At 43.1% G+C, this 14,637-nt stretch overlaps 1 protein-coding gene across 2 annotated transcripts in view; it reads left to right on the forward strand.

The window, feature by feature from the left end:
• The window catches only part of LOC147708470 (solute carrier family 22 member 2-like), a 545,897-nt gene that overhangs the window by 323,896 nt on the left and 207,364 nt on the right, over window positions 1-14,637 (forward strand). For both annotated transcript variants that reach the window (XM_086927158.1, XM_086927159.1), the window contains exons 2-4: window positions 8,888-8,991; window positions 13,019-13,173; window positions 13,431-13,599. In XM_086927158.1, coding sequence (XP_086783284.1) covers window positions 8,888-8,991; window positions 13,019-13,173; window positions 13,431-13,599 — 428 coding nt within the window. The remainder of the gene's footprint in view (window positions 1-8,887; window positions 8,992-13,018; window positions 13,174-13,430; window positions 13,600-14,637) is intronic.

The following is a 14,637-nucleotide window of genomic DNA, read 5'->3' on the forward strand; positions in this document are numbered from 1 at the left end:
ATAAAAATGGAGTGCTCCTGGCTGTGCCTCAGGAGGTATGTCAACACATTCAAATCGCGCTCGTATTCAGTGCTTTTATCAGGTGTCGGCGGGGGGCGTGTCTAGAGCGGTGGGCGTCGCCTGTCTGGCGAAATGGCGGCAGATTAGGACCCGCTGCAGCACTCAATCAGCTGCGCGGGGAAGTCCTGAGCTTCGGCAAAGTGGGCAGAGAGCAAAATCAAGTGAACATGTTATCACACAGAATAATTTTTAAAAACAAGTGGTAGCGATAAAAATGGAGTGCTCCCGGCTGTGCCTCAGGAGGTATGTCATTATCCACCGAACTGAGAACCTTGATGTTAAAGTGGACTAGGTAGTGATCAGTCCAACTTTGTGGCAATATGTCTATCACCTCTGTCTCAGTCTGTGTGGCAAACAATAAATCTAGGATATGCCCTTCTTGGTGGGTGGGTGGCTGAACAAATTGATGTAAATTAAGGTTCGAGCAGGTATTCCTCAGATCTCTCAGATGGCTGCCCAGACTTCCGTTATCTCATAAATTAAAATCTCCCATTATAACCATTCTAGAATGGGTTAGGGTCAGGTTAGTAATAATGTCCGAAAGTACTCGGAAATGGGTATCATGCCCTGGAGGTCTATAGCAGACAATTCCTGTAAGTAGCCTACCTTTGGACTCCTGCAGTGAGAAACCCAGAATTTCCTCCGATCCCCACACCCAAGATGGCGCTGGTCTCAGATCGGGAGCCTCGAGGGGGCTAAAATTACGCTAAGCAGCGGATGAATTGAAGGTTTTTTTAAGTGCAAGTAAGTGGGCTTTTGGAGCAATTCAAATACCACAAAATCAAAGATAAAAACCAATTTTTAATTTTAAAAGAAAGTTCGCCGATCTTTCGTGAATGGCAACACCCTACCACAGCTTCCCCACAATCAAGTGGTCAGCGTGAAGTCAGATAATCAAGGTCTAGTACCGGTACAGGATGATTTTGCAACAAGGCTTTTTTCTGCTACTCTGTTTGTTCTTTCTGCACGTTTTCCTTCTTCCTACACTTTTCTTCGTCTTTGAGGACTTCTGTTGCTTCTTTCTGCATTTCTTTTGCTTCTTTCTGTGTGTTTTTTCTTCTTTCTTCACATGTCGTACCTCTGTAGGCATTATTAGAAACTAGCAATTAAAAAAAAACTTAGAAATTCACTGATAAAACTATAGGTTTCAGGTACCTTATAGTTACAAATTAGCATTTAAAAAACCTTTGAAATTCACAGAAAAAACCATAGGTTTCAGGCACGGTATAGTTAGGAATTAGCATTTAAAAAACCTTAGAAATTCACTGAAAAAACCATAGGTTTCAGGGGCGTTATATTTAGGTGGACATTTCGCTCGTACAAAACCATTGAAATTCCCCTGTTACAGTTAGTTCATCTCACTATAACTCACGTGCCCGCAATGCACTGCTGATGACATCACATATTACATCACTCATGACATGGTCGAAGACATCACTGATGACATCTCAAATAACATCACTGATGACATCATCCTTGTGATAGAGTGGCAGACCTCCTCTCACCCTAATATAACCTTTGATACACACACTCAAAAATCGAAACTAACATTTTCAAAGCAATGGACAGGACATACCAATACCACTTACAACACACCTATTCAGTATTTCCAAGATCTACACACACATCTACTCATTCACCAACAGTCCTATACAGTCACTCTTACATGTACTCACTCATCATATGTACTCATACACCTATACATCCTGTTACACATAGACACTCATCCATAGAGTTACTCACACTCATAGTCACACATGCAAACAAAGTATCAAACATCCATTAAATTGCATATACAGTTATACACACACCACCACACTTACTGCTACAGAAACTTACACATACTTACGCTCTTAAGCAATCACTAATAGAAACACATACTCATTTATACAGTAACTCTTCCAATCTCTCACTCTCGCATATACTCACTTGTATACACCAATACTCACATATACTAGTTAAAAACATATGTAGTTACTCATAAAGACACTATTGAGACAGTCATTCATTCACTAACACACCCATACACACACTCATCCATACATACAGTCCTGCACACATGCTGCCTTCAACGCATACAAACAGTGAATCACTCATTCATGCATCTATGCACTACGTAATACCCCTACCGAACCATACACTCAGACACTCATACTGATACTCAAAAAAACAACTAATAACCTATATAGACACTCATGTAGCTAATCACCAACCCATGCAGCCACTTATACACAAAGTGAGAGACTGATACAGATATTTATATACTTAAACATTACTCACTAACCCATGTATTCACTAAGATACACTTAATCCTCAGTTATACAATCAATTTTTTTTAAAAAACCCATCCATTTGGACACTTATATATCCATTTTTTATTCCATCGACCTTGAGATATACATATATAAAACATATTTAATTTCCAGAAAAACACGCATTCACTGGATGATGTCATCAGCGATGTCATTTGAGTTGTCATCATTGATGTCATGAGTGATGTCACTGACCATGTCATGAGTGATGTAATATGTGACGTCATCAGCAGTGCATTGCGGTTGCGTGAGTTATAGTTAGCTGAACTAACTATAAGGGGGGAATTTCAATTGTTTTGTACGAGTGAAATGTCCAACTAACTATAACGCCCCTGAAACCTATGGTTTTTCAGTGAATTTCTAAGGTTTTTTAATGCTAATTCCTAACTATAACGTGCCTGAAGCCTATGTTTTTTTCTGTGAATATATATATATATATATATATATATATATATATATATATATATATATATATATATATATATATATATATATATATTGCGCTCGTCACAACCATGCGAATCCACAAGGAAAGAAACGACAGCACTCGGGGGGTACCTTTTACCACGAAGTAGTTTTATTAACTACAGGCTAGCCACAGACGCGTTTCGGCACTTAGCCTTCGTCAGTGTGAAGCCTATGGTTTTTTCTGTGAATATATATATATATATATATATATATATATATATATATATATATATATATATATATATATATATATATATATATATATATATATATATTTATGCATTATATCTATATTATTATATATCTATTCACTAAAAACAACCAAAGGCTACAGGGACGTTTATAGTTAGGCTCAGATTTGACTCGTACAAAACCATAGAAATTCAGCAGTTATAGTTACCTGAGCTAACTATAATTTATGCCTCCACAATGCACTGCTTATGACCTCATGTTTTACCTCATTTCCCCCTCTCACCCTGGAAGGGTTTGACAAACTTGCTACGCAAGTTAAGTCTGGGTCTCCATCTGATCCAGTGAGGCCTGCCCTCTTTCGAGACCAGACCTTTTTGGGACGCTTGGCTATACGCTCCCTGGTCAATCTCTCCCTAGAGACGGGGGTTGTCCCTACTAGCTGGAAGCAGGCGGTGGTGTCTCCGATCATTAAAAAACCCTCTCTTGACCCGTCTAAGCCAGAAAGCTATCGTCCCATCTCGCTGCTACCCTGGCCAGCTAAGTTGACAGAGGCCCATGTCAATCTGGCCCTGTCTGAACATCTAGCCCGGTCCAATGCCCTCGATCCCACACAGAACGGCTTCCGTGCTGGCCACAGCACGGAGACTGCCCTTCTTGTGATGGTGGAACATCTCCGTGCGAGGTTGGATGCTGGTCAGACGGCGGCGCTGATTTTGTTAGACCTCAGCGCCGCCTTCGATACTGTATCGCACAGCATCCTCCTTCAGCGGCTCGAGGAGATCGGTATCGGTGGTCAGGCGCTGCAATGGTTCCGCTCCTTCCTGGCCAACCGCTCCTTCTGTGTTGCCATCCCTCCCTTCAAGTCCAGGTTCCAGCCTCTGGGCACGGGGGTTCCGCAGGGGTCCTCACTGAGTCCCACGTTGTTCAACCTCTACGTGAGACCGCTGGCTGATGACGCTAGGCAGTGGGGCCTAACTTTGGTCTCATATGCCGACGACACACAGCTGGCGGTTACTCTCAGTGGGGATGCGGAACAGGATGCCCCCAGGTTTCGGTCTGGACTGAAGGCGGTGGCCAGCTGGTTGACAGGTAACTGTCTCCAGCTTAATGCCACAAAAACAGAGGTTATGGTTGTCGGGAAGGGAGTGGAGCTCTGGGGCGATCAGTGGTGGCCTTCGGAGCTGGGCCCCACTCCGACCCCGGTGTCGGAGGTGAAGAACCTAGGTGTCTGGTTAGACGCTGGTCTCACATTCATAGGGCACACCCAAAAAATTGCAGCCTGTTGCTTTGGACTCTTAAGAGGTTTAAGGCCAGTGCTTAAGTTCTTCGATGCCCCTACCAGACAGCTTGTGGTCCAGGCAACCATCATCTCCCGTCTGGACTACGCTAGCTCTCTGCTGGCTGGGGCTAACCAGGCTGAGCTAACCCGTCTGCAGCGGGTGCAAAACGCCGCGGCGAGAGCCATTGTTGGCCTACCTAGGTTTTGCCCGGTGTCTCATGTCCTTCGCTCCCTGCACTGGCTCCCGGTCAGGAAGCGTATTCTTTTCAAGGTCTTGTGTCTGACCTTTAAAATCCTAAGAGGCATAGGCCCTGAGATCTTGGCCAACTCCATTTCCTTCTATGTCCCTACCCGCAACCTTCGATCTCAAGGTCAGGCCCTTGCTGTTGTTCCCAGATTTAGGCTCAGCAGGATGGGTGGTCGCTCCTTTAGGGTGAAAGCTGCGTCACTCTGGAACACCCTCCCAGTTGAAATTCGGCTGCTTGAGGACCTGTTGTCTTTCCGTAGAGCCATAAAGACCTTTTTGTTTTAGCCTTCCTGTTTTAGCCTGTTTTAGCCTTCCTTCTGTGTCATTATCTCCTTGTTGTGTTATGTTGCTCCGTGTCTCTGCGCCGGGATGCTCCTTCGCTGGAGTCGCTGTGCGCATAATAAATTGTTATAACATAACATAACATAACATCACTCTTGGCATGGTCATTGACATCACTGATATGACTGATGCCATCATAAATGACATCGTTGATGACATCATCCAATGATGTTAAACATATATACTAAGATACTATAAAAGTAAAATTACTATACTTTGTGTTCTACTAATGATTGAAATATTTTGACAATTGGTATGTGAATGGCTGTGTGACTATGTGTATCCATGTGTGAGTAGGTGTCTGAGTGGCTGTATAGGTGTGTGAATGGTGGTATGGGTATGTGAGTGGTGGTATAGGTGAGTGAGTGGCTGTTTGGGTGAGTGAGTGGGTGTGTCAGTGGTGTATGGGTGAGTGAGTGGGTATGTGAGAGGCTGCATATGCAAATGAAGGGGAGACTAAGTGGCTGTATGGGTGAGTGAGTGGGTATGTGAGAGGCTGCATATGCAAATGAAGGGGAGACTAAGTGGCTGTATGGGTGAGTGTGTGCTTGTGTCAGTGACTGAATAGGTGAGTGAGTACATGCGCTAGTATATGTATGAGTAAGTGAGTGGATGTGTGAGTAACTGTATGGGTGACTGAGTAGCTGTATTATTGTATGGGTGAGTAAGTAGGTATGTGAGTGCTGTATGGCTGATTGGCTCCATGTGTAAATGGCTCACTTTGACAGTGAGTGTGTGAGTGAGTGCATGAGTGTCTCAGTAAGTCTGTGAGTGAGGGTGTAAGTCTCTGAGTGGGTCTGTGAGTGGGGGCGTGAGTGTCTGAGTGCTCTCTTCTGCTTATTCTCTGGCACTTTCTGCTCACTTCTAACCTTTATTTTGCCTCTTTCTGATCATTGCTGAACTTTATTTTGCCTCTTTCTGCTCGTTTTTCACCTTTATCAGATCTTTATAACATCCTGATCAGAGCTTTGTTTTTCCTATTTGTGCTAATTTCTCACCTTTATTTTGCCTCTTTCTGCTAATTTCTGATCTCTATTGTGCCTCTTTCTGCTCATTGCAGACTTTTATTTTGCCTCTTTCTGCTAGTTTCAGATCGCTTTCGTAGATCTCTATTTGGCTCTTTCTGCTCGTCTCTGACCTTTATTTTGAATCTTCCTGCTCGTTTCTGATCTCTATTTTGTCTCTTTCTGCTCATTGCTGACCTTTGCTCTGCCTCTTTTTGCTTGTGTCCGACCTTTATTCTGCTCATTTCGGCCATTATTTAGCGTCTTTCTGCTAATTTCGGACCATTATTTAGCCTCTTTCTGCTTGTTCCTCACCTTTTTATTGCTCTTTCTGCTTGTTGCTGCCCTTTATTTTGCCTCTTTCTGGTCATTTCTCACATTTATTTAGTCTCTTTCTTTTCTTTTCTGACCTTTATTCGACTCTTTCTGGTAGTTTCTCACCATTTCTGAATCTTCCTGCTCGTTTCTGATCTCTATTTTGCCTCTTTCTGCTTGTTTCTGATCTCTATTTTGCCTCTTTCTGCTCATTGCTGACCTTTGCTCTGCCTCTTTTTGCTCATGTCTGACCTTTATTCTGCCTCTTTCTGCTCATTTTGGCCCATTATTTATCCTCTTTCTGCTTGTTCCTCACCTTTTTATTGCTCTTGCTGCTTGTTTCTGACCTCTATTTTGCCTCTTCCTGCTCGTTTCTCACCTCTATTTTGCATCTTTCTTCTAGTTTCTCACCATTATTTGTCTCCTTCTGCTGGTTGCTTACCTTTATTCTGCATCTTTCTGCTCATTTCTTACCTTTATTTTGCCTGTTGCTGCTCGTTTCTGACCTCTATTTTGCATCTTTCGGCTTGTTTCTCACCTTTATTCTGCCTTTTTCTGCTAGTTTCTCACCTTTATTCTGCCTCTTTCTGCTAATTTCTCACCTTAATCTTGCAGTTTTCTGTTAGTTGCTGACCTTCATTCTGCTTCTTTCCGGTCATTTCTGACCTTTATTCTGCCTCTTTCTGACCTTTATTCTGCCTCTTTCAGCTCGGTTCCCTCTTGCTGCTTGTTTCTGACCTTAATTCGACCTGATTCTGCTTGTTTCTCACCTTTATTTTACCTCTTGCTGCTCTTTCCCATCAGGACTGCAGGGGAGCCTCAAGGCCTCAGCAGGACCTGCAGGTTCTGTGCCTCCTGCAGGAGCCGACATTGCTGCTGCATGGAGGGAGCGGTTGAAAAGCAGCCTCCATTGTGCAGGAGGAATCCTTTCTTGTGTCTCCCTGCCCGCTTGACAGCGGGCAGGTAAACTGATGAAATCTCAGCCTCCAGCAAGCAAGAGTATTTTGTCAGCTCTCGCTTGCTGGAAACAGTTTTTGCTCTGACTTGATAAAGGCCATGTTAACAGCTAGTAGCTCTTTTTTAAACTACCATGTCCCAAGAAGTGATCATTGTTAGATGGATTAAGTGTTTTATTTTTTCGTCTGAATTCAAACAAGGATACTCTAGCCTATGGAGGGGCAATAAGAGATAGCATCAAAGAATATTGTTCTGGTTTCTTTCTAGGTATTGATGACCTAGGCCATTTAAAGCAAGCATTAAATTTCACCTTATATTAATAATGTTAGATTCACTTCCTTGAAGTCAATTTTTGTGGCTCCTTCAGGGTCCAACATCACACATCACTTCCTATAATGGGGAGAGGTGTGGCACAGCAGCCAGAGCGGCTGACTTTGGAGCATGGGGCTCACGGTTCAATCCCCAGCACCAGAGGCAGAGCAGCTCAGCATCATGTGACTCTGGGCAATAGCTCAATCTCCTTGACAGCCCCCAGCACCTTATCACCCTTATGGGTGATTAGTTCACGCTTTACAACCACTGGGTTATTATTATTATATGATGTCACCATGCCTATAGGTTATGTGATGCCACACAGGGTTAAAGGGCATGTAATGTCACTTCCGCTACCCCAGGCATTTTGGTTAATTGACATCAATGGGTGGTGGTGACAAAATGCATACTTTAATGTGAGAAAGGTCAGGCAGAAAAATGATACAGTGATCAAGGTCTTATTTCCAGTTTGTTAGATGTCAGACATCCACCAAAATGTGGTGGATGTCCAGGCCTCCCTCTTTAGAGTATATAGGGCCTCTTTGCACTTTAAATATGGCAAATGTGACATGCACTGCTTTTTGGGTAGATATCCACATCCACCAAGCTCTAAACAAATCCCTGAGTAAGGAAAGAGAGAGCCTGACACTATCACCTTCATTAGGATGTTGGTGGAAACTATACACAACTGCTACTGAACTTTTATTGCACACTCACCAAATCCTCATCTGTTTTATCAGTAGTTGAAATAGTAACACAACATGGTATGATATTACCGTTTCATCTCGAGGTAGTTTCAGAGATGTCTTCAACAGGTGTGACAATGGGTTTCTGCTGGCTATTCCTTGAATCACTAGGCAAGGACGGCCTTGGGCATGTGCAAGCTGTGCACCTGCACAGGGCCACCAAATCCCAGGGGCCTCCACGCCAATATATATCCTTTATATAATAATCCTATGAGGATGAATACATATTTGCGTGGCGGCCCAGGGCAGGGATTTGGCGGCCTCTGGCTCTGTTCCACTTCCTAACACCCTGACCCCCTCTCCTGAGCTCCGGGGGACTCTGCCCCGCCTGGACCCCCTCTTCCGGGGCCCCCTACCTACGCTCCCTGCCCAGGGCCGCCATGAGCCTAGAGCCGCCCCTGCACTAGACGTAGGTCTAAATACAGCAGTATGAGCTACCAGTTATTATATTACTAGATCAACTATTTCTACCTGTATTTACTTGGTTGGTTCTATTTCTGGGTGTAGGTAGGCTACCTGTGTCATGTAATTTCTTACAATAGTTTTGGAAAAACATAATTCTATATTTAATCAAAAGACAATTGCTTCCCCAATGTTCCAATGTGCATGGCGTGCATGCCTTATATTGTTGTAATTGTTGTCTGCATCCACAGTTTGACCTTGTGTGTGGCGACGCCTGGCAGTTGGACCTCCTTCAGTCATGTGTGAATCTTGGATTTTTTATTGGCTCTTTATGCATAGGATATATAGCAGACAGGTATGTATGACATTTATCATGTCTCTTCAGATGTATGCTATTTCCATTTCTATTAGGAGAACGGTAACATTAAATGAATTTTCAAGTCCGCTTCCCTTTCTCAAGAAGAATGAAATGTGGGGGTTATTTCTTCCATGTTACCTTCACTTTACTTGCAAAACCTAGAGTGTCTCCCAGTTTTGTGTTAGTCTATAATGTTTTGTTTGTGACTGCTTCAATGGCTTCAGTGCTGGAAGATTCAGTAAAGGAAATATTGCCATAGGCATAATATAATGAATAAAAAGCAATGTCTAAGTCGTTAGCAGATTTTCTGCTTTCGGGGCAGACCTGGGCTGCTTTGTGTAGGCTTCAAACCATCAGTGATAACACAGACACACTAACAAATGATGAAACGGTGGATGATATTGAGCCTCAAAGATACAATCAGGTGAATCTGGTGAATTTAACCACCTACATTTGCCAAAGGCCAGCAACGGTAACATTTTGGGCATGACAAGGACATTTTTCCCTTTGAAATTTAAGGATGTAGAGAACCAACTATGCAACATGCTAGATCAGGCAGCCACAGTCCACAAGACCAAACTGATCTATTATGAGGAAAAATCCTAATACATCCCTGGTAGAGAAGCTGGAGCTCAAAGCACCTTTCTGTATTTAACACGTAAATCCACGTCTTCTGGGTCAAATGCCTACTCTGCACCAAACAAAAGAAGGCATAGTTTGCACACTAAGCCTGTTCTCTAGTGAGTGCTTCTTGTGGTGGAAGAGGGTCCTAAAGTTTTAAACCCAAAAACCCATGGATTTGACAGTGCTGAACTCAAGGGGCCTCACTTATGAGACCCCTTGCGGCACTTTTGTGTCACCGGAATGTCGCTTTTCTGGCGTTCCGGTGGTGCAATGTGCAGCGGCACATTTTAAGGCCACGTAAAACTACTTTAAGTGGCTTTTCATGGCCTTGTAAATATGTGCCCCTTTCACGCAGGACACTGCTTGAAAGGAGCATTCCATAGGTGTTGCTGTGGGTGTTCCCTTGTGACACCCATGGAACCTAAAGCATTCCCATATTTACGAGCCATCATAAACCTGGGAATGCGTCCGGATCTAAGGCCACCCCAAGGGTGGCGTTAGGGAGGAGCAACAAGGAGAAATGTTTTGATTCCACCTTGTTTTTTCGTTTTTGTATGTGTGCTGAATCCTACAGCACACATAGAAAGAGGAAATCGCCTACATTGAATGATTTTCTGCAGGAAGGTGTCCCTTCCTGCACAAAATCAATAAGCCCAGCAATGCAGGCACACTTGCACCATGGTGCAAGGGTGCCTGCGTTGGGGCATGGCAGCTCATTGTGCGCTGGCAACGGGGAAAAAGACCAGAATACACTGTATCTTTTAGATAAGCTGCATTCCTGCCCTTTTGTTTTGACGTAGAGCAGTCATTCAAACTACAATGACCTGGTCCACTTGGGCAGGGTTTCTTATTTCTTTGACAAATGTACAACACTTTGCAATTATTTACAACTATCTCTCCTATCTTAGAGGTTCATGGGAAAGAGAGTACACCATTAACATACCAAATTTAAAAAGTCTCCATCCCTTGCCAGACAGTTGTGATTAATGGACAGCACACAACAATGTGTATTGTGAAAAACTGTGAGAAAGCGAGATAACCCCTCACGGGCGAACCACCAACGGGGAACCTGGTAGGTACTCACCAGTGTTGCCCTGTTCTCATCATCGGCAGTCATCAAGCTTTTAAAGAAATGTGCCCAAACAAAACATAGATGTGTATGTGCAAATAAAGTGCAGGGGAAAGAATAGTGTGAAACACACACAAAACAGACAGTGTAATACAAAAAGATAGGAAACTGCACGTAAATGAGACCTTTATTCTATTCCTTCATGCAGCCTATCTAGTTAAAAAGCTGGGAATGGCTATTACTTAAATAACCACACACCACACGCCAACATGTTTCATTGTCTTGTATACTATCGGCAATTTCTTCAGGGCATTATTTGTTGAGCCACTGCATCAATTCTGGACACACCATTCTTCACGACCCCGCGAGGCCAAGGTGACTTCTACCGGCCGTGAGGTACGAAATAAAAAGGAAGAAAACAACCCCTCCTGTGAGTTGTCTCACGTCTCCTGTCGTTTCCTAACGATATTGGGAGACCACACCAGCGTTTACTCAGCCTGTCACGCTGGTGTCGTCTCCCAATATCGTGCCGATGATGAGAACAGGGCAACACTGGTGAGTACCTACCAGGTTCCCCGTTGGTGGTTCGCCCGTGAGGGGTCATCTCGCTTTCTCACATTTTTTCACAATACACATTGTTGTGTGCTGTCCATTAATCACGACTGTCTGGCAAGGGATGGAGGCTTTTTAAATTTGGCATGTTAACGATGTACTCTCTACCCCATGAAACTCTAAGATAGGGGAGATAGTTGTAAATAATTGCAACGTGTTGTACATTTGTCAAAGAAATAAGAAACACTGCCCAAGTGGACCAGGTCATTGTAGTTTAAATGACTTTATGAGTGGAGGGCGACCTGTGTCTGGTTTTTCCCTCTGTGCTCCTATTTGTGATAATTGACGTAGAGCAGCCCAACAAGATTCCTTGCGTAGCTGCCCTGCGCCAAAACCTCATAAATGAGGCCCTTAGAATTTTTACTTTTCATTGGACCCTCATTGACTTAGATATTACTGTGATAAGCATCGGGCCCATTCAGCTTGGCAGATCCTTTTTCTCTAGAATTATGTTATAGATTTAAGTGCACATATTTCCTACATGTTTATATTTAACTGCACATCTTTCCAACACGTTTTATAGAACGGAAAAGTTCTGATTACCAGGAGCTTCTATGCCTTCAAAATTTTGATACTATGTTTTACTACTTCTACTTTTTGAATGTGATTAGGAGCTCTTTCACCTTCGAAGATGTGTGACCTGTATGAACCATGGATATCGATGGTCTGTCACTAAACTTGACAGGTGATGGCACTAAAGCATGAAAAACTGTACAGATAAAATCCTGCTGTCTTGTTATAAAACTATCCCCCAGATGCATCAACAACCCAATTTGCGATTCCTTAATAGCGAAAAATACCGATTCGCTATTAAGGAATTGCAAAATGGAATGCATCAAGAAATCACTTAAAAAATTGCGATTTCTTAGAATTCCTTATTGCGACTCGCAAATTGCAAGTCGCAATTAAGGAATACATCCCCATCCATTCCTATGGGCCTAGAGGACCATAGGAATGAATGGGAAGACAATCTCAATTTGCGAATCGCAATTAGCGATTCGCAAATTGAGATTGCGATTTCAAGGGTGCAGGGGTGTCCAAAGGACACCCTGTTGCACCCCTGAAATTGATATGTGCACATATGTTGCGCACACACATGCCCTTAGGGCATGTGTGTGCGTAACATGAATCTTTTAAAAATGCACTTTAGTGCATTTTTCAAAGTTTTTGCAAATTACCATGAAGTTGTACTTCATGGTAATTTGCGTGCCCTATTAGCGATTTCGCTATTTTAAAAACTTTCATGCATTGCATTTAAGGAATCTCAATTTGAGATTCCTTAAATGCAATTAATCGCAATTTAGCGATTTCTAAAATTGCGATTTTTGCATTTGGGATGATGCATCCCAAATGCAAAAATATCGCTCGCAAAGGGGGAGATTCTGAGAATCTGCCCCTTTGCGAGCAGATTTTTGTTTGATGAATCTGGGCCTATGTATTGAGGGTAACTTCATCAAAGGTAAAATTAGGAAGAAATAGAACAGCACAGGAATGGGCAAAACAAATTGCATCACAAAAAATGACTGACCCAGACTGCCGAGCCAACGCCGAGGGATCACAGGACAGACTGCCAAAATTGGAATACAGCAGTCGGACCGCTAGTGCGGCGGTATCTGCCAAGCCACCTTGAGTTTGGCGGTCCAATTGATAAACAGGCCCTAAATGTGTGGTTTTCAGAAATTCTGCTGTTTTAGTTTCTGTTGTTTCTTCTTTATGCAGATTTGGACGAAAACCATGTCTTCTCATTACTATCTTCATAAACGCAGTATTTGGAATACTCATGGCTGTTGCTCCATATTACACATTGGTCGTGATATTTCGCACAATACAAGGATTGGTCAGCAAGGGATGCTGGCTATCGGGCTATATTCTGAGTAAGAATGGTGTTGTTTTTAATTTTTAAGTGGGTAATGAATTATTAAAACATAGTGCATGCCAATATATATTAGTAAATGACGTCTTTAGGAGAAGCTTTCTGAAAAGCCGTCAACTTATCTCAAACTAGTCTTGGGCTAGAACGTATTGTGGACAAGGCTGACATTACAAACTCATTGCTGAACTTGATTTAAATACCAAGTTGATCTATTCCCATAAATCCGGAGATGTGTTAATTCTAAATCTTTTATTTCAGTTGCAGAATTTGTTGGTTTGAACCAGAGGAAGATTGTCGGCATTGTTTACCAAATGGCCTTCACCGTTGGACTTGTAATACTCTCTGGAATGGCATACCTGATTCCACACTGGCGATACTTGCAGATCGCTGTCACGATCCCCAATTTCTTCTTCCTGCTCTATTATTGGTAATGCACTTTACAATTTAAAACTGTATAATTTGATCTGCTCAAATTATTGGTAAAACCAATTTCAATGAAGCCTGACAACAGTTGTAGGGCACTATAACACTTGAAACGCAAGAACTGCTATTGGCTATGGTGCATACAAAACATACAACCAATATCTATTGATAGGAAGCACTATAGATTTGACCCTATGGAAAGTAGCCATAATTCACAAAGTGTGTTGTTTTAAATGAGCTATCAGCTCAAGAACAACTGACGGACAAATAATCATGTTGGGGCATTTGTGGTGCAACAGTTATCACAGTAAACTCAGAATTCAGAGACCCTGAGAAGGAAGTTTTGGCCCAAGCACAAGAGTTCTGAGAAGGAGAAAAGGGTCTTTAAGAGCGATAAGCAAAGCAGAATGGGTAATGTTGGTATCAGCAGGCGTGATTTCAAGTTTGTCGAGTGGAAATTATCTTAATGCCTTGAGACCTTGATAGGAGATTTCGAGTCTGCTGAATTCTGATGGTGTTAAATTTGCTAGCTTTATCAAAGCTTTGTTAATGCATGGGCAAAGTGGCAAAATGCCTAGGGCCTCAACAGGCGCGCAACACCCATTGGGCTCACGGGGCTTCAGCCCCCCCCCCCCCCCCCCCGTTGTGTGTGTCAGCCCGGGCTGCCACGTCTTTGCAGTCTGGCGAGCATCTAATTGCAGCCGCACCCTTAACAGGTCTTTAAAAGACCATTAATTGTAAATGAGGCTTTTGTTGTCTTCACCCATTCTTAAAGCCACTCTGTCTGTGGTTGGAAGAATTAGCCCCCCAAAATATTTTTCAGCCCCCCAGGGGAATGTGGCTCTAGTTGCCCGCCTGGGCCTCAAACTTCCAAGGAACGCCCCAACTGCCCCCCCCCCCCCCCCCACACCCCATTAAAGCAGTCTCGCTCTCTTTTTCCTTTTCACACCTAACTCTTTCACTGTTTTATTCTCTCTCTGTCAAACACTCAAGCTTTGAATCATTCTCACTTGCCACTCTCTGCCTTTATCAACCTCTTTTT

This window comes from Lissotriton vulgaris, chromosome 6 (assembly GCF_964263255.1).
Source record: "Lissotriton vulgaris chromosome 6, aLisVul1.2, whole genome shotgun sequence".
NCBI lineage: Eukaryota > Metazoa > Chordata > Amphibia > Caudata > Salamandridae > Lissotriton > Lissotriton vulgaris.